The sequence below is a fragment of the Mesoplodon densirostris genome, chromosome 16 (assembly GCF_025265405.1).
Source record: "Mesoplodon densirostris isolate mMesDen1 chromosome 16, mMesDen1 primary haplotype, whole genome shotgun sequence".
Lineage (NCBI taxonomy): Eukaryota > Metazoa > Chordata > Mammalia > Artiodactyla > Ziphiidae > Mesoplodon > Mesoplodon densirostris.
The window spans coordinates 10,541,212-10,564,874 of NC_082676.1; the positions used below are offsets into that span (position 1 = coordinate 10,541,212).

General features: G+C 47.2%; 1 protein-coding gene across 1 annotated transcript in view; it reads left to right on the forward strand.

Annotated features, from left to right (window-relative positions):
- The window catches only part of ATP9A (ATPase phospholipid transporting 9A (putative)), a 134,627-nt gene that overhangs the window by 102,639 nt on the left and 8,325 nt on the right, over positions 1 to 23,663 (forward strand). The window contains exons 16-25 of the mRNA XM_060119944.1: positions 16 to 108; positions 1,311 to 1,394; positions 2,990 to 3,160; positions 4,690 to 4,788; positions 14,068 to 14,157; positions 14,252 to 14,396; positions 15,216 to 15,280; positions 18,298 to 18,453; positions 21,600 to 21,664; positions 23,126 to 23,234. Of these exons, the coding sequence (XP_059975927.1) occupies positions 16 to 108; positions 1,311 to 1,394; positions 2,990 to 3,160; positions 4,690 to 4,788; positions 14,068 to 14,157; positions 14,252 to 14,396; positions 15,216 to 15,280; positions 18,298 to 18,453; positions 21,600 to 21,664; positions 23,126 to 23,234 (1,077 nt within the window). The remainder of the gene's footprint in view (positions 1 to 15; positions 109 to 1,310; positions 1,395 to 2,989; positions 3,161 to 4,689; positions 4,789 to 14,067; positions 14,158 to 14,251; positions 14,397 to 15,215; positions 15,281 to 18,297; positions 18,454 to 21,599; positions 21,665 to 23,125; positions 23,235 to 23,663) is intronic.

Here is a 23,663-nt window from a genome sequence, read left to right on the forward strand (position 1 = left end):
CGGCCCCCCCTCTAGGATGAATCGACTGGGGAGATTACGTTTTACATGAAGGGAGCGGATGTCGTCATGGCTGGCATCGTGCAGTACAACGACTGGCTGGAGGAAGAGGTAAGCATGACGTGGGGTGTGGAAACGGGGCCTCGGATGCGTGTCCTGGAGTCGGTCCCTTGCATGGAATAGTGAGATGGGTCCCTGCATGCGTTTTCTGGGGCTATGTAACAAATCACCCCCAAATTTAGCAGCTTAGGAGGACGCGTGTTATTTCTTACAGTTTCTGCGAATCAGCAATCCAGGCACAGCTTAGCTGGGTCCTCAGCTCAGGGTCTCTTAGGCTTTGGTCAAGGGGTCACCCGAGGCTGGGGTCTCATCTGAAGGCTCAGCTGGGGCAGGACCCACTTCCCAGCCCACTTAGTGGTCATGGGCAGGATTCAGCTCCTCAGTGCCTCTAGGCTGGAGGCAGCCACATCCCCGGCCATGTGGGTCTCTCCATAAGGCAGCGTACAGGTGGTCCTGGCTTCATCTGAGACAGCAAGCGTGGGAACAGAGATGAAACAGAGAGAAGTGACCTTCTTGGAAATGACCTCCCTTTACTTTGCCACATTCTGTCTGTTAGGAACAAGGCACTGGGTCCAGTGCACACTCAGGGCAGGTGAACATACAAGGGTGTGGGTACCAGGAGGCGGGCATCGTGGGGCCCCGTCACAGGCTGCCTTGTCCCAGTTTGTGACGTGGGAATTGGCTGCAGCAGGGAGGGAAGGAACTCTCCAGTCTGTCAGGCCATTTCTGTTTCATCTCCCATCTCCAGGTGCAGAATTCACATTTTATGTTCAGTAATATCATATTTCCAGTTAGTGAGTAATAAACCCAAATGCCGACAGGGGCCAGGCAGGTAACTGAGGTGAATGAAACGGGCCGGGACGTGTTTCCTGACAGCATCACACTTTGTGCGTTGAACGTGTTGGAATATTCTTCACTTGACAGCTATGTTTCTTGGGACCGTGTAGAAACAGCCGCCTTTCAGTATCACTGGCTGTGGTCATTTGGGAAAGTGCTCTCGTCAAAGGTTCGGTTTTTCCAACGAGCCAGAAACCCAGATTAGTCTCTGAGATCTTACTGCATTGACTTAAGTTTTGAGACCCCTTTGGAAGGTTTGCTGAGAGAGACTGCTTTAGGGGAAAGCAGCGATCTGATTTGCCGTTGCACTGTCCCCTTGGGAGGGGCATCCACTTGAGCCTCCAGCCCTCCCCAGAGAGAGTCCGGGATACAGAGCCCTTAGTGCGGCTCTCCGCTGACCGGGGTTTGCTTTTCAGTGTGGAAACATGGCCCGGGAAGGGCTGCGGGTGCTTGTGGTGGCGAAGAAATCTCTGGCAGAGGAGCAGTATCAAGACTTTGAGGTCAGTGGTTCTGTGACTTTTCTTTTACTTTTTAGCCCCACTCACCTCTCCATCTTCCCCTCCCTCATTCTGCTCTGGCCAGACTGACGTCGTTTCTGAGCACACCAGGTTCTTCTCTCTGCCTGGTCCTCTCCTCCCTCACAGAGCTCCAAGGCCCCCCTCCCTCACTTCCTTTGGGTCTCAGCCCAAATGCCGCCTCCTCTGAGAAGTCTTCCTGGATTCCCCCATCTAAAGCAGCCCCACCTCATCACGCCCCATCGTCACCCTGTTGAACTTTCTTCATTGCATTTATCACCAGCTGTAATGACTTTGTTTATGTATGTATTTTCACATTCTTTTTGATAGCTTCTTTCTGGAATAAAATCTTTTTTTTTTTTTTTTTTTTTTTTCTTTTTGCGGTATGCGGGCCTCTCACTGTTGTGGCCTCTCCCGTTGCGGAGCACAGGCTCCGGACGCGCAGGCCCAGCGGCCATGGCTCACGGGCCCAGCCGCTCCGCGGCATATGGGATCCTCCCAGACCGGGGCACGAACCCGTATCCCCTGCATCGGCAGGCGGACTCTCAACCACTGCACCACCAGGGAGGCCCTAAAATCTTTTTGAGAGCAGAGACTTTATCAGTTTGGTTTGCCCTTGTACCCCAACACTTAGGATAGTCATTGTAAACCTTCTGAAAAATTTGAAGTGAAACCTTCAAATTTGAAATTGTAAACCTTCTTGGAGCCCTAATTTTTTTAAGCTGTAAAAAATGTTGGATGTGAACTCAATCATTGACTTTCACTACCAAGGCTTCCAGTATAAATATGTCTTGTTAATTGTCATCTCGTCCCATGGGTTGTGTGTTCCTTGAGGGGAGGGTCCTTGTTGTAACCCCAGTCCTGGCACAAAGCTGAATGAATGTATTTACACATGACTGAAGGGGAAAGAGACCAGGTTCGGGGAAAGGCTTCTGCGGCCCTTGTCCTGCTCCACCCAGAGAAACCGTGCTTGGGTCTGTCTCTTTTATGTGCTTGAGTTCTTTGTAAAGTTTTATTTAACGAGAGTTCTAGCCCTGATAAAATTCTACCTTTCTTTCCATTTTAAAGGCTTATGCTTTGTGACAGCTGTATCTTTGTTAACACCGTAAAGAGGGGATAAACAGAAGGGTTGGGTCGATGGTCTTTGGAAGTAAGACTTTGTCTTTAGACAACCTGGTGGTCAAGAGTTCTTGGTTACAGAGCATATGCTGTGTGGGGAGAACCTACTGTCTTTTGAGATCTTGAGTTGTACTAATCCTTGTAAAAACCCAGTGAGGTTGGGGCTGTTATTTCCTCTTCGGGGAGGAAAACAACTGAGGCTCAGAGAAGTTAAGTGACCTGCTAGAAGTTGCACAGCAGGTGAGTGTAGAGCAAAGGGTGGAGCTCCGGTCTGTCCAGCTCCAGCGTCTGGATTGATGAACTGGGAAGGAGGCTGGAGGTCTCAGTTTCACCCCTTTGAGGTTCACCCAGGTGCTGGGGTCCCTGCCCTGTGTGGGGGGGATGAGACGCTCCCACTGCCAGTTGGTCCACCTTGCACCTCCCCATCCTAAGCAGTGACAGTGTCCCCTGGTGTGTCCCAGGCCCGTTATGTCCAGGCCAAGCTGAGTGTGCACGACCGTTCCCTCAAAGTGGCCACAGTGATCGAGAGCCTGGAGATGGAGATGGAGCTGCTGTGCCTGACAGGGGTGGAGGACCAGCTCCAGGCGGACGTGAGGCCCACCCTGGAGACCCTGAGGAACGCCGGCATCAAGGTAGGGTGAGCCTGCCTGGACCCACTGCTGAAATAGGTTGCCGCATGGCTGTGAATTCCAGACTTAGACCAGTGATCCCGTCAGCGGAGGGTGAAAATTAGAGATGGGGGGAGGCGGGGCTGAGGATGGAAGTAGTGACAGGGAACCGGGCTCGGACAGTGACCTGTAGCCCTCCCATCCTTGACAGCTGTGGAAGACGTCTTGTGTGTCTGCTTTTGCTGCCGGCTTCCCCTCTGCATGCCGGGCTCCATGGAGACAGGACCGAGAGCATCTCCTTAGCTCTCAGGACCAGCTGTGTCCCGCGCATATGCAGTGTTTGTTATATTCTTGTTGAGTGTCCGGCCGGCCAACCGTCTGTCTTTTGGTCTGGGTAACTGAATGACCATCCAACAGAGTGACCATCTGCCCCAACAAACTGCCATATTTACATTTTTGTTTGGGGCCAAAAAATACATATCTAGTAGTTTAATCCGGAGACGCCAGTAGAGGGCGTCTGGGGAGCGGGCTGCATCTCAGCGGACCCAAGCAAGGGATTAGCAAACTCATCGGCTAGAAGCTCCTGAAAATATGTAGGTTAAGCTGCCTGCCTCTGCCCAGAGCAGCTCTAGGCTGCGTCCTTGGGCCCGCATCTGGCAGGAGTGCCCGTGAGCGGGGCGATGTCAGCAGGACGGATGAGGCCTGGGCCTCCGTTTCCCACCTCATAAAGTTACTGTGAAGGAACGATGCACAGCACTTAACAGGTGCCCCGCACGGTAAACACTCGGGGGACCTTTGTGGTTATTTTCTTTCCTGCGCTTGCCCTGCTGCCAAGATTTCCTTTGTCCGATGACTCTAAGGCCCCCACCCCACTTCCCCACTGGGAGCAGAGAGAACAGAGGGTTAATGGGTGAATCAGCAGGGTAGGAAGCACATCCGTTTAGACTCTGAAGACCTGGGTTCTGGGCCTGGTTGGGACAGGAACTAGCTCTGTGGCTTTGGGCAAGTCACCTGCCCTCTCTGAGCCTGCAACAGTGAGACGCACAGTGCTCAGTTATGAGGCGAGGAAGAACCTGGCACGTTTACTGTCGGCGTTTTAGTTAGGGTTCAGCCCCCTGAGATTGCTCGGGGGCCATCCGGCCGCGTAGAAAGACCCTATGGGACGTGACAAACCAGTGTTTCCTGTGGGACATGGAAGTGACCCCTCGTCCATACAGCCTTCCCCTTCTTTGAGATTATTTATTGCTTTCAGAAAAATTTCCAGAACGGGGATTAGGAGGGCAGAGGTTGAGTTTTACGATGTCTACTGCAGCATGCGGCCAGTTTTTCTGAAGTGCCACACCAGCTTTTGCTGCCACCAGCGGTGGACGCCCAAGGTCTTGAAACCCTTGAACTGGGCCCTTTCCTGTGGTTCGTTGGGGACATTGTAGGCCTCAAGGAGGTAAATGGAACGTATCAAGTTCAGCTCGATGTGTTTGGAAACTCGGCTGACACAGGCGACAGGCTAGCCTCAAACACTAACCAAGGGGACCCCTTCCATGCGGTAATTTCAGGTTTGGATGCTGACGGGGGACAAGCTGGAGACAGCTACATGCACAGCAAAGAATGCACATCTGGTGACCAGAAACCAAGACATCCACGTTTTTCGGCTGGTAAAGCGTTCTCTGCTCTGGGGCCCTGTGGGCTGATGCTGCCGTGTGCCCTGTAACCTCACAGCCTCGCGTGGACCCCTGGGTGGGGGGTGGCGGGAGCTCACGTCGTTGGTTTGGGTGGATCACTGAATGACCCAGGCGAGGCTCAACGATTCCTGCTGGTGGTGGTGCAGGAGCACCTGGTTACCGCCCCTAACCTGTGTTCCTAACCCGGTGCTGGCTGTGGTCCCTTTGAGGAGCTGACGGGAGTTAGGCATGATCAGCGTGAAGGATGCAGATGAGCTCATACACGTGAAACTGTTCGTACAAGTCTGGGATTTCCCTGAACCCTTCAAAGCCAAGTCCTTGGGTAGGAAATCAGTTCCAGATCACAGATACTGGCCTGTCTGCCCTCCTGAAGGAAACCCTTGAGGAACCTTTAGAAGGAGGCGTGTTGGGTGGCAAATGAATTCCCTGCCCTGGTGGCCAGCGCTTGGCCCAAACAGTGCAGGCACAAGGAGCTGCTGCAGGGCTCGAAGCCAAGGACTGTGATTGGCCTTATTGAGTTGGGAGTTGGGAGGGGCACTAGGTCCCCTCTGGGGCCAGATGTGGTGGTCCTGCTTATCTGTCATCAGAGCTACCGAGCCAAACAACTGGATCTAGATGTTTTGGGGGTCTCCCCCCATACCCCTGCCTTTGGTCTATAGCCCGTTGAAGCTTTATGAAATTCAGCAGTTTCGGGACTAGCACAACCAGCATCGTGTGGAGACAGATACAGTGGATCCTCATTGTTCATGGATGCTGTATTTGCAAATTCACCCGCTCACTAAAACTTGTTTGTAACCCGAAAATCAATACTCGAGGTGCTTTCAGAGCCCTATATGGCTGCACGCACAGCAGTGGAAAGTCTGAGTCATCTGACGAGTGAGTTCCCAGCTGAGGTGGAGAGGGGCGGTGCTCTGCCTTTTTAAAAAAAAGTTATTGATTTATTTTTGGCTGAGTTGCTGCGCACAGTCTTCCTCTAGTTGCGGCGAGCGGGGGCTACTCTTCGTTGCGGTGCACGGGCTTCTCATTGCGGTGGCTTTTCTTGTTGCAGAGCACGGGCTCTAGGCGCGTGGGCTTCAGTAATTGTGGCACGTGGGCTCAGTAGTTGTGGCTCGTGGGCTCTAGAGCACAGACTCAGTAGTTGTGGCACGTGGGCTCAGTAGTTGTGGCTCGTGGGCTCTAGAGCGCAGGCTCAGTAGTTGTGGCGCACGGGCTTAGTTGCTCCACGGCATGTGGGATCTTCCCGGACCAGGGCTCGAACCCATGTCCCCTGCATTGGCAGGCGGATTCTTAACCACTGCACCACCAGGGAAGCCTCCTCTGCCTTCTTGTCTCAGCTCTCAGGCGGACGCAAGGGTCCTTTTCAGTCTACTCAATGCCACGTTTTTTGCATTTTTGTGGGGTTTTTTGTTAGCAATTTCACTGTTTAACATGGCCCCCAGCACAGAGCTGGGTACTGACCATATCCCTGAGTACAGGAAGGCTGTGACGAGCCTCCTGGAGATAAGCTTCTTCCAGGCATGAGTTATGGTCCTGTTGGCCATGAGTCTAGTGTTAATGAATCAATAATAAATATATTTTTTAATTAAAAATTTTTTTATTGAAGTGTAGTTGATGTACAATATTATATGTTTCAGGTGTGCAACACACTGATTCACAGTTTTTAAAACTTATATTCCATTTATAGTTATAAAATACTGTCTATATTCCCTGTGCTGTACAATATATCTTGTGGCTTATTTATTTTATTTAATTTTTTAATTTTTTAATAGATCTTTATTGGAGTATAATTGCTTCACAATACTGTGTTAGTTTCTGTTGTACAACAAAGTGAATCAGATGTATGCATACATATATCCCCATATCCCCTCCCTCTTGAGCCTCCCTCCCACCCTCCCTATCCCACCCCTCTAGGTGGTCACAAAGCACTGAGCTGATCTCCCTGTGCTATGTGGCTGCTGTCTGTTTTACATTTGGTAGTGTATATATGTCCATGCCACTCTCTCACTTTGCCCTAGCTTCTCCCTCCCACCCCAAGTCCTAAAGTCCATTCTCTATGTCTACGTCTTTATTTCTGCCCTGCCATTAGGTTTATCAGTATCATTTTTTTTTTAGATTCCATATATATGTGTTAGCATACAGTATTTGTTTTTCTCTTTCTGACTTCACTCTGTATGATAGACTCTAGGTCCGTCCACCTCACTAAAAAGAATTTCGGGTTTTTTTATGGCTGAATAATATTCCATTGTATATATGTGCCACATCTTCTTTACCCATTCATCTGTCGATGGACATTTAGGTTGGTTCCATGTCCTGGCTATTGTAAATAATGCTGCAGTGAACATTGTGGTACATGTCTTTTTTTGAATTATGGTTTTCTCAGGGTATATGCCCAGTAGTGGTATTGCTGGGTCATATGGTAGTTCTGTTTTTAGTTTCTTAAGGAACTTCCATACTGTTCTCCATAGTGGTTGTATGAATTTATATTCCCACCAACAGTGCAGGAGGGTTCCCTTTTCACCACACCGTTTCCAGCATTTATTGATTCTAGATTTTTTGATAATGGCCATTCTGACCAGTGTGAGGTGATACCTCGTAATTTTGATTTGCATTTCTCTAATAATTAGTGATGTTGAGCATCTTTTTATGTGCCTCTTGACCATCTGTATGTCGTATTTGGTGAAATGTCTATTTAGGTGTTCTGCCCATTTTTTAATTGGATTGTTTGTTTTTTTTGATATTGAGCTCCATGAGCTGTTTGTATATTTTGGAGATTAATCTTTTTTTTTTTTCTTTCTGTGGTACACGGGCCTCTCACTGTTGTGGCCTCTCCCGCTGCGGAGCACAGGCTCTGGAGGCACAGGCTCAGCGGCCATGGCTCATGGGCCCAGCCGCTCCGTGGCATGTGGGATTCTCCCGGACCGGGGCACGAACCCGCGTCCCCTGCATCGGCAGGCGGACTCTCAACCACTGCGCCACCAGGGAAGCCCAGGAGATTAATCCTTTGTCCATTGTTTCATTTGCAAATATTTTCTCCCATTCTGAGGGTTGTCTTTTCATCTTGTTTATGGTTTCTTTCGCTGTGCAAAAGCTTTGAAGTTTAATTTGGTCCAATTTATTTAGTTTTGTTTTTATTTTCATTACTCTAGGAGTTGGGTCAAAAGAGATCTTGCTGTGATTTATGTCAAAGAGTGTTCTTCCTGTGTTTTCCTCTGAGAGTTTTATAGTGTCTGGTCTTACATTTAGGTCTTTAATCCATTTGGAGTTTATTTTTGTGTATGGTGTTGGGGAGTGTTCTAATTTCATTCTTTTACATGCAACTGTCCAGTTTTCCCAGCACCACTTATTGAAGAACCACCATTGTATGTTCTTGCCTCCTTTGTCATAAATTAGGTGACCATATGTGCATGGGTTTATCTCTGGGCTTTCTATCCTGTATCATTGATCTATGTTTCTGTTTTTGTGCCAGTACCATACTGTCTTGATTACTTTAGCTTTGTAGTATAGTTTGAAGTCAGAGAGCCTGATTCCTCCAGCTCTGTTTTTCTTTCTCCAGATTACTTTGGCTATTCAGGGTCTTTTGTGTTTCCATACGAATTGTAAAATTTTTTTGTTCTAATTCTGTGAAGAATGCCGTTGGTAGTTTGATAGGGATTGCATTGAATCTGTAGATTGCTTTGGGTAGTACAGTCATTTTCACAATATTGATTCTTCCAATCCAAGAACATGGTATATTTCTCCATCTGTTTGTGTCATCTTTGATTTCTTTCATCAGTGTCTTATAGTTTTCTGACAAGTCTTTTGCCTCCTTAGGTCAGTTTATCCTAGGTATTTTATTCTTTTTGTTGTGATGGTAAATGGGATTGTTTCCTTAATTTCTCTTTCTGATTTTTCGTTGTTAGTGTATAGGATTGCTAGAGATTTCTGTGCATTAATTTTGTATCCTGCAACGTTACCAGATTCATTGATTAGTTCTAGTAGTTTTCTGGTGGCATCTAGGATTTTCTATGTATAGTATCATGTCATCTGCAAACAGTGACAGTTTTACTTCTTCTTTTCCAATTTGTATGCCTTTTACTTCTTTTTCTTCTCTGATTTCCATGGCTAGGACTTCCAAAACTGTGTTGAATAAGAGTGGCGAGAGTGGACATCCTTATCTTGTTCCTGATCTTAGAGGAAATGCTTTCAGTTTTTCACCATTGATTATGATGCTTTCTGTGGGTTTGTCATATATGGCCTTTATTATGTTGAGGTAGGTTCCCTCTATGCCCATTTTCTGGAGAGTTTTTATTATAAATGGGTGTTGAATTTTGTCAAAAGCTTTTACTGCATCTGTTGAGATGATCATGTGGTTTTTATTCTTCAATTTGTTAATATAGTGTATCACATTGATTGATTTGTGTATATTGAAGAATCCTCGCATCCCTGGGATAAATCCTACTTGATCGTGGTGTATGATCCTTTTAATGTGTTGTTGGACTCTGTTTGCTAGTATTTTGTTCAGGATTTTTGCATCTATGTTCATCAGTGATAGTGGTCTATAATTTTCTTTTTTTGTGATATCTTTTTCTGGTTTTGGTATCAGGGTGGTGGCTTTGTAGAATGAATTTGCGAGTGTTCCTCCCTCTGGAGTTTTTTGGAAGAGTTTGAGAAGGATCTGTGTTAGCTCTTCTCTAAATGTTTGATAGAATTCGCCTTTGAAGCCATCTGGTCCTGAACTTTTGTTTATTGGAAGATTTTTAATTAGTCTCAATTTCATTACTTGTGATAGGTCTGTTTATATTTTCTAATTCTTCCCGATTGAGTCTTGGAAAATTGTACCTTTCCAAGAATTTGTCCATTTCTTCGTGGTTGTCCATTTTATTGGTATATAGTTGTTTGTAGTAGTCTCTCATAATCCTTTGTATTTCTGCAGTGTCAGTTGTGATTTCTCCTTTTTCATTTCTAATTTTATTGATTTGCATCCTTTCCCTTTTTTTCCTGATGAGTCTGGCTAAGGGTTTATCAATTTTGTTTATCTTCTCAAAGAACCAGCTTTTCATTTTATTGATCTTTGCTATTGTTTTCTTCATTTCTATTTCATCTATTTCTGCTCTGATCTTTATGATTTCTTTCCTTCTGCTGACTTTGGGTTTTCTTTGTTCTTCTTTCTCTAGTTGCTTTAGGTGTAGGGTTAGATGGTTTATTGGAGATGTTTCTTGTTTCTTGAGGTGAGATTGAATTGCTATAAACTTCCCTCTTAGAACTGCTTTTGCTGCATCCCATAGGTGTTGGGTTGTTGTGTTTTTGTTGTCATTTGTTTCTATGTTTTTTTTAAATTTCTTCTTTGATTTCTTCAGTGATCTCTTGGTTATTTAGTAGTGCACTGTTTAGCCTCCATGTATTTATGTTTTTTTACAGTTTTCTTCCCCTGTAATTGATTTCCAATTTCATCATGTTGTGGTCAGAAAAGATGCTTGATACGATTTCAGTTTTCTTAAATTTTCCGAGGCTTGATTTGTGACCCAAGATGTGATCTATCCTGGAGAATGTTCTGTGTGCACTTGAGAAGAAAGTGTATTCTGCCACTTTCATGTGGAATGTTCTATAAATGTCAATTAAATGTATCTGACCTATTGTGTCATTTAAAGCTTGTGTTTCCTTATTTATTTTCTGTTTGGATGATCTGTCCATTGGTGTAAGTGGGGCGTTAAAGTCCCCTACTATTTTAGTGTTACTGTCAATTTCCACTTTCATGGTTGTTAGCATTTGCCTTATGTATTGAGGTGTTCCTATTTTGGGTGCATAAACATTTATAATTGTTTTAGCTTTTTCTTGGATTGATCCCTTGATCATTATGTAGTGTCCTTCCTTATCTCTTCTAACAGTCTTTATTTTAAAGTCTATTTTATCTGATACAAGTATTGCTACTCCAGCTTTCTTTTGATTTCCATTTGTATGGAATATCTTTTCCCATCCCTTCACTTTCAGTGTGTATGTGTCCCTAGGTCTGAAGTGGGTCTCTTGTAGACAGCATATATATGGGTCCTGTTTTTGTATCCATTCAGCTAGTCTGTGTCTTTTGGTTGGGGCATTTAATCCATTTACATTCAAGGTTATTATCGATATGTATGTTCCTATTACCGTTTTCTTAATTGTTTTGGGTTTGTTTTTGTGGGTCTGCTTCTTCTCTTGTGTATCCTGCCTAGAGAAGTTTCCTTAGCATTTGTTGTAAAGCTCGCTTGGTGGTGCTGAATTCTCTTAGCTTTTGCTCATCTGAAAGCTTTTGATTTCTCTGTTGAATCTGAATGAGATCCTTGCTGGGTAGAGTAATCTTGGTTATAGGTTTTTCTCTTTCATCACTTTAAGTATATTCTGCCACTCCCTTCTGGCATGCAGAGTTTCTGCTGAAAAATCAGCTGATAACCTTATGGGGATTCCTTTGTATGTTATTTTTTGCTTTACCCTTGCTGCTTTTAATATTTTTTCTTTGAATTTAATTTTTGTTAGTCTGATTAATATGTGTCTTGGTGTGTTTCTCCTAGGGTTTATCCTGTATGGGACTCTCTGTGCTTCCTGGACTTGGGTGACTAATTCCTTTCCCATGTTAGGGAAGTTTTCTACTATAATCTCTTCAGATATTTTCCCAGACCCTTTCTTTTTCTCTTCTTCTTCTGGGACCCTATAATTTGAATGTTGGCGCATTTATTGTTATCCCAGAGGTCTCTGAGATGGTCTTCAGTTCTTTTCATTCTTTATTCTGCTCCTCAGCAGTTATTTCCACCGTTTTGTCTTCCAGCTCACTTACTCATTCTTCTGCCTCAGTTATTCTGTTATTGATTCCTTCTAGTGTATTTTTCATTTCAGTTACTGTGTCGTTCAACTCTGTTCTTTAGTTCTTCTAGATCTTTGTTAAACATTTCTTTTGTTTTCTCAGTCTGTGCCTCCATTCTGTTTCCGAGATTCAGGATCATCTTTACTGTCTGAATTCTTTTTCAGGTAGATGGCCTGTTTCCTCTTCATTTATTTGGTCTTATAGGTTTTTACCTTGCTCCTTCATCTCTGACATATTTTTTTTGCCGTCTCATTTTTTTTTTTTTTTTTTTTGATGAGTGGGATTGTGTTCCTGTTTTACTTGTTGTTTGGCCTGAGGCTTCCAGCACTGGAGTTTGTAGGCTGTTGGGTAGATCTGGGTCTTGGTGCCAACATGAGGACTTTCGGGAGACCTCATTCCGATGAGTATTCCCTGGGGTCTGGGGTTCTCTGTTAGTCCAGTGGTTCAGACTTGGAGCTCCCACCACAGGAGCTTTGGCCCAACCCCTGGCTCATGAACCAAGATCCTGTAAGCCGTGTGGGGCGGCCAAAAAAAAAAAAAGGAAAACAATAACAAAGTAAAAAATAAAATTAGACTAGGAAACTAACAGATATGTTAGAAAGAATATAAAAATAAAAATATAGATGAAACAACAACCGAAAGGTAAAACAGAACCACAATAGTAAAGAAGAGGAGGAGAAGGAAAAAGAAAAAGGTGGAAAAGGCCTTGGTTGTGGAGGGTGGGGCCTAAGCAGGGGTGGGGTTTGGTGGTGGGCAGGGCCTATGCTTAGGAGCCCCAGGGCTGGAAAAGGCCCTGGGGGTGTAGGGGGTGGGGCTTAGGCTCAACAGAACAGAAGGGGCCCAGGTGTGCCTCCTGCCTGTGGTCTCAGAGGGTGGGGGACCCCACTTGGGAGCCCAGCAGGGCTCGAGTGGGTGGGGCAAACGCCCTCTGCTGCTCTCCTCCAGTCCCCAAGGGCCTCTCCCCCCTGCCTCTCCTGTTCTCCCCCAGCCTCCTTCCTACATCCCCAGGACCAATGGGGCCTGGAGGGGGCCTCTGAGGGCGTAGGACCCGGCCTGAGAGCAAGGCAGACTTCCCTGGCCGATTGGGCAGGGGAAACGCTTGGTGCACTCCACCCCCATCTGAGCTCCTGAGGGTCCCTCCAGGCGTGGGAACCCCTGCCCCCTCTCAGCCACCCCTCAGGGGTGCTGGTCCTGTCTGGCCTCCACTTCTCCTCCCCACTCAGTCCCCCCACATCTTACCGGTTCACTTGAGCATTCCTCCTGTCTCTCGGGGTGTTGAGATCCCCCACCAGCGTCCAGCAGGTTCCCTAGCTGTGGGGAGACGCAAACTCTGTGTCTTCCCACACCGCCATCTTGACTCTGCCAGCCCCTTATTTTATACATAGTAGTTTGTACCTCTTAATCCCCTACCCCTATCTTGCCCCTCCCTGCTTCCCTCTCCCACTTGGTAACCACTAGTTTGTTCTCTATATCTGTGGGTCTGTTTCTTTTTTGTCACATTCACTAGTTTGTTTTATTTTTTAGATTCCACATATAAGTGATATCATGCAGTACTTGTCTTTCTCTGACTTATTTCAACAATACATATTTTCAAAGATGTCTTTAAACAGAGGCACATAGAAAATGAGGTTATGTATTGACTGATGGACAAAAATATTGGGACCAGAGGCTCCTAGGAGCCTAGCCAGCCCTGTACCTCCCCCAGGAGCAGTGGTTTAAAAATCACTACTTCAGTATTCACAGCAACTTTCCCGGACATAACTATTGCACATAGTGAGAACACACTGTATGCTCTAGAATTCAGGGGTTGCAAACTATAGCCCGTGTGCCGGCCACCTGTTTTTGTAAATAAAGTTTTATTTAAACACAAGATCTACCCATCTGTTTACGTATTGTCTGTGGCTGCTTTGGCACTGTATGGTCCACAAAGCGTGTCATATTTAACACCTGGTCCTTCTTAGAAAAGCCCCTGCCTGATGCCTGGCTTCCAAGGCCTGCTCTGCAGTGGATGGGCTGTGACATGGTAGCCAGGCTAACAAATATTGCCCTGTGTCAGTTTCCTTAGATGTAAAGTAGAACTATTATCATCATGCACCTCGAAGAGTCCTTGTGAGAAACAAATGGGGTGAAAATGCTTGAAAAGTGCTTATTTGCACAGTGCCTGGCACAGAATGAAAGCACAGTGGCTTTGTGCTCTTATTTTTATTATGTGGGTCACAGCCATCCTGAGGGAAGTGCGAGGGGATGGTTGGCGTACAGGCCCTCCGGATTCCCACAGAGTCACAGCAAACAGGATCTACTTCGGCTCTGGCTCTGGGGGCAGGGGAGGGGTGGGGTCCCGGGCCGGCGGCCATGGTCTTCACGAGCCTGCAGGAAGCCGCTGTTTGTTGTTCCACCAGCTCCGGAGAGCAAGGCCTCCTTCCTCCTGTCTTTCCTTCCAGGTGACCAACCGCGGCGAGGCCCACCTCGAGCTGAACGCCTTCCGCAGGAAGCACGACTGTGCCCTGGTCATCTCCGGAGACTCCCTGGAGGTGGGCACGGGCAACCCCGCCAGCAGGCTCCTCCCGGGAGCTGCCGTGTGGGAGGGGCCTTGGCCGACGCACCACCTCTCCCTGACCCCGCCAGGTTTGCCTCAAGTACTACGAGTACGAGTTCATGGAGCTGGCCTGCCAGTGCCCGGCCGTGGTCTGCTGCCGCTGCGCGCCCACCCAGAAGGCCCAGATCGTTCGCCTGCTCCAGGAGCGCACGGGCAAGCTCACGTGTGCAGTAGGTAGGGGCTGCCGCGCCTGCGCAGAGCGACCTTCCCAAGGGGTGATTGGGTCCTGCTGCCCTGGTGGTCAGGTTCCCAGGCCACTTTATTCAGGCCGTGACATTGACACCCCCTCCCCCTTTGACCCTATTTTTGTTATTATTATTATTATTTTTAAGTATTTTGCTTTGAGAAAGAGTCGAGAAGCATGCTGAGGGCTTTCCTCCTTAGCTTGCGCTTCCTTTGCCAGTGACATGGGACACAGCAATGCCTGGGGGCTAAGACCACACTGCGGAGAGGAATCTGGGTCCAAACTGCTGGTTTTTCCTAGCTGAGGGTCCCGGAGGGCTTCCTTCCCCCAGCTGAGCCTGTCTGCTCATTGGTAGAAGGGGAGAGTAACAGTGGTTCTCTCAGATGGTGCTTATGAGGATTCCGAGGGGCGGTAGCTTTTAAGAAGTGCTTGCTGCCCTCACAGTAAGCGTGCCCTACGTGCAACGTCTGTCATTGCTGATAATGACGAGACACCCACGCCTTGGAGGCAGGGCGTGCGGTGTTGTAGGTGCCCACGTGGCATGGACACAGTTTCCTTGCTCAGTGACTCAATGGCTAGGACCCTCAGCCAGTCACCTGGTTCCTCTGACTCTCAGCTCCTCTGCCTGTAAAATAAGAACCTGTTGCTGCAGGTTGCTGGAGCGATTACGGAGCAGAACAGAAAAGCCACTTAGCGTGCGTGAAAGGCAGCACGTGTGTGGTTATTTAAAGTAACAGTGGAAAGCAAGCTTATGTTTCTTGCCTCTCCCTAATTTCCTGGCTCTTCTCTCTGGTCTGGGTGACCCGCAGGTGATGGAGGCAACGACGTCAGTATGATCCAAGAATCGGACTGCGGTGTGGGTGTCGAGGGAAAGGTGAGCCCGTGGGGTGGGGGGCGTGTGTGCTGATTTCTGCCCAGTGGTTGTCGTGAGGATGTGAAGTGGTTGTGTCGTTAGCTGGGAGTTGCTCCACCAGCTGGAGTTTCATTTTCCCTCCAAGACACAGCTTTTAATGCTTCTGGAAATTCTAGATTACAATTACAGAGCATAAGGAATCATGTATCATAATTACCTAGTATTACTATCTGCAAGTCACAGATCCCTATCACTGTTTTCTTACAGACAAATGCTGAGTCTTTGCTTGCCAAAACCGAATTTTTTTAAGTGTTTTGCTACATTCTTAGGGTGCAGCGAATGTACTTCAAACACTTTCCTGGGAGTGTTGTCAGTAAAAGCATTAGTTATCACACTGTGGGGTGATCTCTTGGGATTATGGAAGAATGTGGCGTGGTTTGCCCCTCATTAAATTTATTATTTTTTAAAATTTATTTATTTTTGGCTGTGTTGGCTCTTCCTTGCTGCGTGTGGGCCCTCTCCAGCTGAGGTGAGCAGGGGCTACTCTTCGTTGCGGTGCACGGGCTTCCCACCACGGCGGCCTTTCCTGTTGCGGAGCACGGGCTCTAGGCCCACGGGCCTCAGTAGCTGTAGCACGCGGGCTCAGCAGTTGTGGCTTGCGGACTCTAGCACGCAGGCTCGGTAGCTGCGGCGCACGGGCTTTGTTGCTCCGTGGCATGTGGGATCCTCCCAGACCAGAGATTGAACCCACGTCCCCTGCATTGGCAGGCGGACTCCCAACCACTGTGCCACCAGGGAAGTCCTGCCCATCATTAAAAGGCTAAGTTTGTGTGTTACAGTATAGTAGTTTTCCTCTTTCCTTCCCTGTCAACTGTGTGCCAGCTGTGTATAGTTTACCTTGCCCTCTCTCGTTTGTGATCTTGCGGTGACTGTAGGCAAGGAGGCTGGTCACCACGTTTGTTAGCACAGTGTGTAGAGTAAGAGTACAGAGGCCGTGAGTGAGGGCTGGAGATGCTCCCTTATGTGTTTCATTCCATACATTGCTGCATTTGGAATTTCCAAAAATGTTTTTTCTTTTCCACCCCCTTTTTTTTTTTCCTGGTTTCCTGGTTCTCATCCAGTTGACAGTTACTTGAAATTGCAGAGTTAAGTGATCCTTGAAGGAGTTGTTATGTCTGAAATCTGTATGGATTCCTTTAATGCAGGTTTTAAGAAGCACACTTGAGTTTAATAGATGGAATTCTTCACACAATGCTGATATTAGTACTATTTTCCCTTCTGTTCAGAATTATATTCTGATTCCTTTGGTTTTTGGAGTCTAAAAGTAAAAAGTGCTCACTGTAAAAAAAAAACCCTGAAACAATTTAGAAATGGATAAAGTGCATCCTTTCTTTTAGATGGAGGTATAAAACTAGTAACATTGGTTATTCTTCCAGAATTTTTGTCTATTTCTATACTAGTAGTTATGGGTATATATATATAATATTATATATATACACACATAAATACATATATATGCATACACACATCTTACACATGTGTATACATTATTTCCACGTAGAATGTAAAATTTAAAACGTTATACTATGCTTTTTTTAAAATGCAGCTTGCCTAAATCTGTTCTATCTTAGATTTCTTTATACATCAGAACATGTAGATCCACCATTTTGTACGTTGCCTCCACCTTTTGTATTTTGAAAAATGTAACTCCTTCAGAAAAGTTGAAATAGAACAGTGAGCACCTGTCTACTCTTTGCTGTAATTTACCAGTTGTAAACAGTTGCAGGATTCTCCCTCTGCTCTTCCTCCCCCTCACTCTCCCTGCTTCCTCAGAATCAGCTGAAAGTAAGTTGCGGATATGTTACCCCTAAATACTTCAGCTTGGATCTCTTTTAAGAACAGGTGTATTCTTCTGCATAAGCAAAATAACAGCATCACCCCAAGCGTAACATTGATATGATAATATTATGTAATATTCATGGTCTCATTTCCCTAGTTGTCCTCAAGGTGTTTAAAAAGAAATCTCCGTGAAGCAGTGAAGGATCGCGGCACTGCATTTATTCCCGTGTCTTCATGTCTTTTCCCTCTTCTTTAATGGAGAACACTTCTCTTCACCTCTTTTGTCGGGGGAGGCGGTGTATCTCACGACTTTGATGTTTTGGAGGTGTTTGGGGCAGCTGTGGAACATCCCAGGACGTCTGCGGGTCGGATGGATCTGATTCAGGTTCTGCGTTTTGGGTGTGCGGAGCACATAAGGGGAGTTTTTGTCTTCCTGTCGCGTCACACCAGGAGGCTGTGATGTCCATGTGTCCCATCAGAGGCATCCGTCATGTACCTTTTAAAATTAGAGAATCCCAGGGCTTCCCTGGTGGCGCAGTGGTTGAGAGTCCGCCTGCCGATGCAGGGGACGCGGGTTCGTGCCCCGGTCCGGGAAGATCCCACATGCCGCAGAGCGGCTGGGCCCGTGAGCCATGGCCGCTGAGCCTGCGCGTCCGGAGCCTGTGCTCCGTAACAGGAGAGGCCACAACAGCGAGAGGCCCGCGTACTGCAAAAAAAAAAAAAAAAAAAAGGAGAATCCCATAATATGGCTGCACTATAAATTATTTCCAGTTCTATGAACATGCAGAGCTGTATGTTCGGGAATGTTCAGTTTAGTATTGTTGGTAGCATGAGCTGTGCCCCCTCCCCCATATGTTTAACTCTGAACGGAGCTGAGTGCTAAATGCCTATCTTAGAATGATTCTTTGCTTCTGATACACATTATGGGTTGGGCCTAACCCCCAAGGCTTAATACTAGATCCGTTTGACCTCCCAATTATGAGTATCTGTGCTTATGAATGTTTTTTATTTAAATAAATTCCTCTTTTAAAATTAAATTTAGACTCAGACCACCAACCGTGTATAGCTGGAAACCAAAGAACCTCTATATTGAAGTTCTTCAAAAATCTCCTTACAGTTTCTTGCTTTTTCAATTAAAAGAAAAAAAAGTGTCTTGACCTCTTGTGCTCCTGACTGTGCCCAATGTTGTCGGATTTTAGGAAGGAAAACAGGCTTCGCTGGCTGCAGACTTCTCCATCACCCAGTTCAAGCACCTTGGCCGGTTACTCATGGTGCATGGCCGGAATAGCTACAAGCGCTCGGCCGCCCTCAGCCAGTTTGTGATCCACAGGAGCCTCTGCATCAGCACCATGCAGGTGGGTGGGCAGGTGCACACGGCTGTGTGGTTGCCATGGACCTGAGAATTAGTCTCCACCTTGGAGCTGTTGCCCCAGCCTGGCTGGTTTAATGCCCCTCCCCCAACCCCCCCAACCCGCCCCCCGCCACATTCTGGGCGATAGAGCTTGGAGTGGCCGCCCCGAAGCCTTCCTGTGTTGGGGGCGAAGGCTGTGCTTGCTGTGTGGAGCCGATGTGAGCATTAGCAGTGGTGCCTTGCCAGGGCTTGGCACGAAGCGGGCGGTAGTGTAAATGACCCGGGTGCTCATATTGGGGTGAGTTGTTATCCTTAGTTGGCCAGAGGCAAAGATGCAGAGTTAAATGCCGAGTGAATACTCTGGCCCTGAGTTTTCCACACGCAGAAGCAAGGACCTACAGAGAGCAGCCACAAAAGAAGAATGACTTGCTTTTCTTGAGTGCCTCCTGTACCCTGGGCGTCAGGCTAAGTGTTCACAATGCGGGCTCACCTGCAGTCCTCACTGTAGCCTGTGCCCATTCTGCAGATGGGGAGGCTGAGGGTCAGTGTGGGCAAGAAATCGATGCAGTATCTCTCAGGGATTTAGTCTACCCAGGCAGGGGATTCCGGTACCTGTGCTCTTAATGCAGGTGTGCCCCTCAGCCCTCCATCCACAGGGCCAGCTGCTGCTTCCACATGCAGGGGGGCGCTTAGCGAGGGCGGCGCAGCCCAGGGCGTCTCGCTTCTGCCTCCAGTGCAGCCTGGCTGGGAGTCCAGTGTAGTTATCCCAATTGTCAGTCCTCTCAGGGAGTTACATCTTGCTTTTTCACAAAAGGATTCTAGACTGTGTAAGGTATTTTCCCATCTTCTCTCTCCCCAGCTCCTTCAAAGTCTGTCATCAGGCTGTGGCAATGAAGTTGTATTAGGAAGGAGGCCAAAGGGAGGGAAAGGAAGCATTTTGGGTGTTGAAAAACTATTGGCTGACTTTCCTCCTTGGGCGTTTAGGTGAAAAATACCCCCAGTTAAGTGGTGAGAACCATAGGAATGGGACATCTTGGAACCCATATCATCAGGTATCTCTGAGACCTTGAGCAAGTCACGTTACCACTCTGGGCTTTAGTCTTTCCACCTGTAAAGTGGGCATCAGACTTCGCCATCACTCCATCCAAGCATCTTGGCCCTTGCCCCTCAGACAGGGCTACTTTGAAAAGCAGAGAGTTTTATAAGGCATCAAGTGCTGAAGGCGTCCTTACCATTATTAATAAAAACAAAACAGGCTAATGTATAAACCTAAGGTGATGTTTTAATTTGTGGGAAAGGTGTTTAACCATACGTGAAAGACACCCTGCCTTAAAGGGTTGAGTGGTGCTTCCTGGTGTACATGAGAATTCACCCTCCACTGGCTCATCCGTGCCTTTGGTGGGGTGGGGGGTTTATGTTTTCAGGATCTATTGCATTTATGAGTGAAGGAGCCTTACAGTGATTTTCATCAACACAGTCTAAACGCTAACAGCTGCTACGGTTCATCGGACCACATCTGTACTTTTATTTTATGTTAGCTCATCAACTGACCTGGATAATGTCATGGTTTTAATCACTGGGAGATTAATCAGCTTGTCCCTGGGCAAACACACAAAAGCTGGCCTGGGTGAGCTGACTTCTGTAATGCCTGTATGTTACCATGAACATCGATTCAGAAAAAAAATTCTAGCATGAGGAATTGTTCTTTGTGCTGTAGGAAAAAAAAAAAAAAGCCAAAAAAACGCCCTTAACCCTGTCCACTGTGCTGAAAGTGACTGGCTGAGAGCAAGTCCCGTTCGAATTGCACCTTGAGAGTAGTGGGCTCTTAGGGAGATGAAGACATACCACAGTGCTCTTTCCGGGGTGAAAGCTTTATGGTCAGTCTGGCCCTTTTAGAGAAAGAGGCTCCTGGTGTTGCTCTGTAAAACTGAACACCAGATTCTTGACGTCTTTATAACCATCCTTCCTGTGCAGTGGCCCAGCCTGGGTGAGAAGTCATTTGAAAAACAGATTTCACCTTTCAGTTCTGAAATCACGACCGGGTGTGGCCAGGGCTGCCCATGACCATGCCTCTAGGTGCCACCTGTGTTCTGAGCTCTGTGCCAAGCGAACACCCACAGCGGGTGATGAGGGGAAGGGGTCTCTGTCCCACGCTCTTTTTAACCACTAGCCTGGCCCAGCCTTTTCCTCCACGTTCGGTTTTTAAAAAGCCTTTAGGCAACAGTTATCCCTGGCCTCCCGTACGTTTTATACTGATAGAAATTAGCTTTGAGGTCACTTTGCTTCTGTTGGCCCCTAGATGTTCAGAGAAGGAAGTCACAGAGCATCAAGCCTGATTTTATCTCCCTAGCCTACTTCTCACTGCCAGTAGCTAATATTTTCCAAATCCGGAAGCAGACATTTCAGTAGGGGTTCGTAAATATCTTTATTGCTTTTGTCTAATTGCAAAAGTAGCAGGTTGTGGGCTCTTTGTAAAAATTTCCAAGAAGAGTGAAACATGTAATCTGAGAAGTGAAGCCTTCTCTGCGGTCCTACCCTCCAGGGTAACTAACTGGTGCATATCCTCACAGTGGAGGCCATTTTTCCCTACCTGTTTCCAATACATACACCAACTCGTTTATCGATTGTACACCCAGAGAGGTGGTAATTCTGAGCCGTCAGGAGTGTGGGCTCTGGAGACAGAACTGGGCTTGAGTCCCGCAGGGCCATTTAGGTGCTCAGTTTCCCCTTCTGTAAAATGTAGGGGGTATTAGGACTTGATCTTCTGGAGATTCACTGAGATCAGATACAAAGTATTTCCGGGTCCAGCTTGTGTAACTTAATAAATGTTCACAGCAGAGCTGAGAGTGGACCCTGGAGCTAAACTCTCCGGTGTGACTCCTGGCTCTGTCCCTTATGAGCTGTGCTATCTTGGGCAAGTCACTTAACCTCTCTGTGCCTTACTTCCCTCATCTGTAAAATGGGGATGATGATAACAGTACCTCCTTCAGAGGGTTGCTATAGTAGTTAAATGAGCTAATGTACTTAACGCACCGTAACCGTGTGGGTGTAAAATAAGTGCTCTGTAAGCGTTGGCTGTTATTTTTCTGATACAAACACAAGGGCTTTGGTCATGGTTTTTGGTAACATCCTCCTTTTTCCTCGGCACAGGCTGTCTTTTCCTCCGTGTTTTACTTTGCCTCCGTTCCTCTCTATCAAGGATTCCTCATCATTGGGTAAGGAAGTCCAGGCAAGGTATTAATTTTTAATGAAACCTCCCTAACATGCCACAGAAGAAGGAGGAAGCATCATGTGAAGACCCTTCAGTCCCCAGGTCAAGGCAGGTCTGGCAGTCTGGTGTAGAACCTTCTTGAATGAATACGTTTTTGAACTGGTAAGCCCTTAGCCAAATTGCGGATGCAGAGTCCGATCTGTTTGTGGTCCACTCATACCTGATGGTTGAAGAATGCTCGCCCACGAGAGCCTGAGGTTGTTAGCTGATTGATAGACCAGGCAAGAGTGAAGCTTCACAGACGGTGATTTCTTAGGAAATCACTGAGGGGTCTTAGAAAGAGTGGAAGGGACATCTGGAAAGTACCCTCTCTGCCATGGCCGCCCATAGTGGACCATCCTGCTGGTGGGTCTCTAAGGCGGCCAGAGCCGTGCTCTCTCCAGGTTACCCCGATAGAGCTTGGCCACTGCGTGCCACTGACCTGTGAGGCATGCTGTCCCTTGGATGTTTGCTACATTTGCTATCAAACCCACCCCCCGTTCCTGACCTGGAATTTAGGACGTTCCTTTTGACCTTTTGAGAGGATGTGCTCAGTCTCTGAATTCCCCAGGTAGGTGGAGTTTGGTTACCACATGCCCTAGATAGAGATGCTGGCAGGGCGCTCCCCTGGTTACCAAGGTGGGAAGCACAGAGAGGCTGACTGGTCCCAGTGGAGTCTTTATTAAAAAGTATGCCTTCCATCTTCTTATGTTCAGCCTGAAAGTAGGCACTGGAATTCTGCCTGCTTCTAATTGGAAAAATGGCCTGTCCTTTGTCAGGTCCTGGAAGAGAGGCAGAACATGCCTGAATAGAACCAGGGGTTCCCTGAACTGTGCTCCATGTGCCCCCCCCCCCCATGATCTGGTCCCCTTTTCCCTCTTGGTTCTCATCTCTTCGCTTTCCCCCTCACCCGCTCAGCTCCACCCAGACTGGCAGCCTCGCTGTTCTTCAAACAGGACAGACACGCCTCCACCTCAGGGCCTTTGCACTTGCTGTTCTCTCTGCCTGGAATGCTCTTCCCTCGGATATTGGCATGGCCTCCCTCTCACCTCTTGCGGGTGTTTTCTCAAATGCCCCGTCTCCTGTCCACCCTCTCTAAAATTGCACCACCCCACCCCATGCCTCATTCCCTCTTCCCCGTTGTATTTCCCTCCTCAGCACTTTACCTCCAGCACACAGCACACGGTATAGTTTACTGAATTTGTTTTTTGACTCACCGACCAGCACGGAAACTCTCCGAAGGCAGGCGTTGTGGTCTGCTTTTCATCTTGAATCTCCAACTGCTCGAACTGGCTTTGGCACATACCAGGTGCTCAGTACGTAGTAGTTGAACGAAGGAATGGAAATTGGGCTCCAGAGGCTGGGGCAGCACATGGCTCGTACTCCACTGGCTGGATATTACCTGTGGTGATTTTTTTTCTCCAAGGTACTCCACCATCTATACCATGTTTCCTGTGTTTTCTCTGGTCCTGGACAAAGATGTCAAGTCAGAAGTTGCCATGCTGTACCCTGAGCTCTACAAGGATCTCCTCAAGGTTCACTGAGCCCCTTCCTCTTTCCTTCCTTCCTTCCTCCTTATCCATTGTTTCTTCCTTCTTCCCTCCCTCCCTCCCTCCCTCTTTTAACATATTTCACACAGACCCTCCATGTCTGATGTGAACGCACTTGAACTGGTGGCTTTCTTTTGAGAGGAAGGCGTGGGAGTATATGTCTTTTCTCAAAGTACGATATGCACATGTAAAGAATATTAAACTGTACAGTGATATGTCAACTTTTAAAACAAACCTTCTAATGCCTTTTTAAAAAGCCCCTGACAGTTCCATTTTGTAGCTGCAACTTGTGTCTGTTCCTGGAAATGCTTTTGTGTACACTCCTGAAAAATGTGTGTGTGTAATTGCATTTGTTGGTCCTCAGGGGATTTTTGATAAAGAGCAGATTTATTGGGTTGGGCCAAAAGTTCGTTC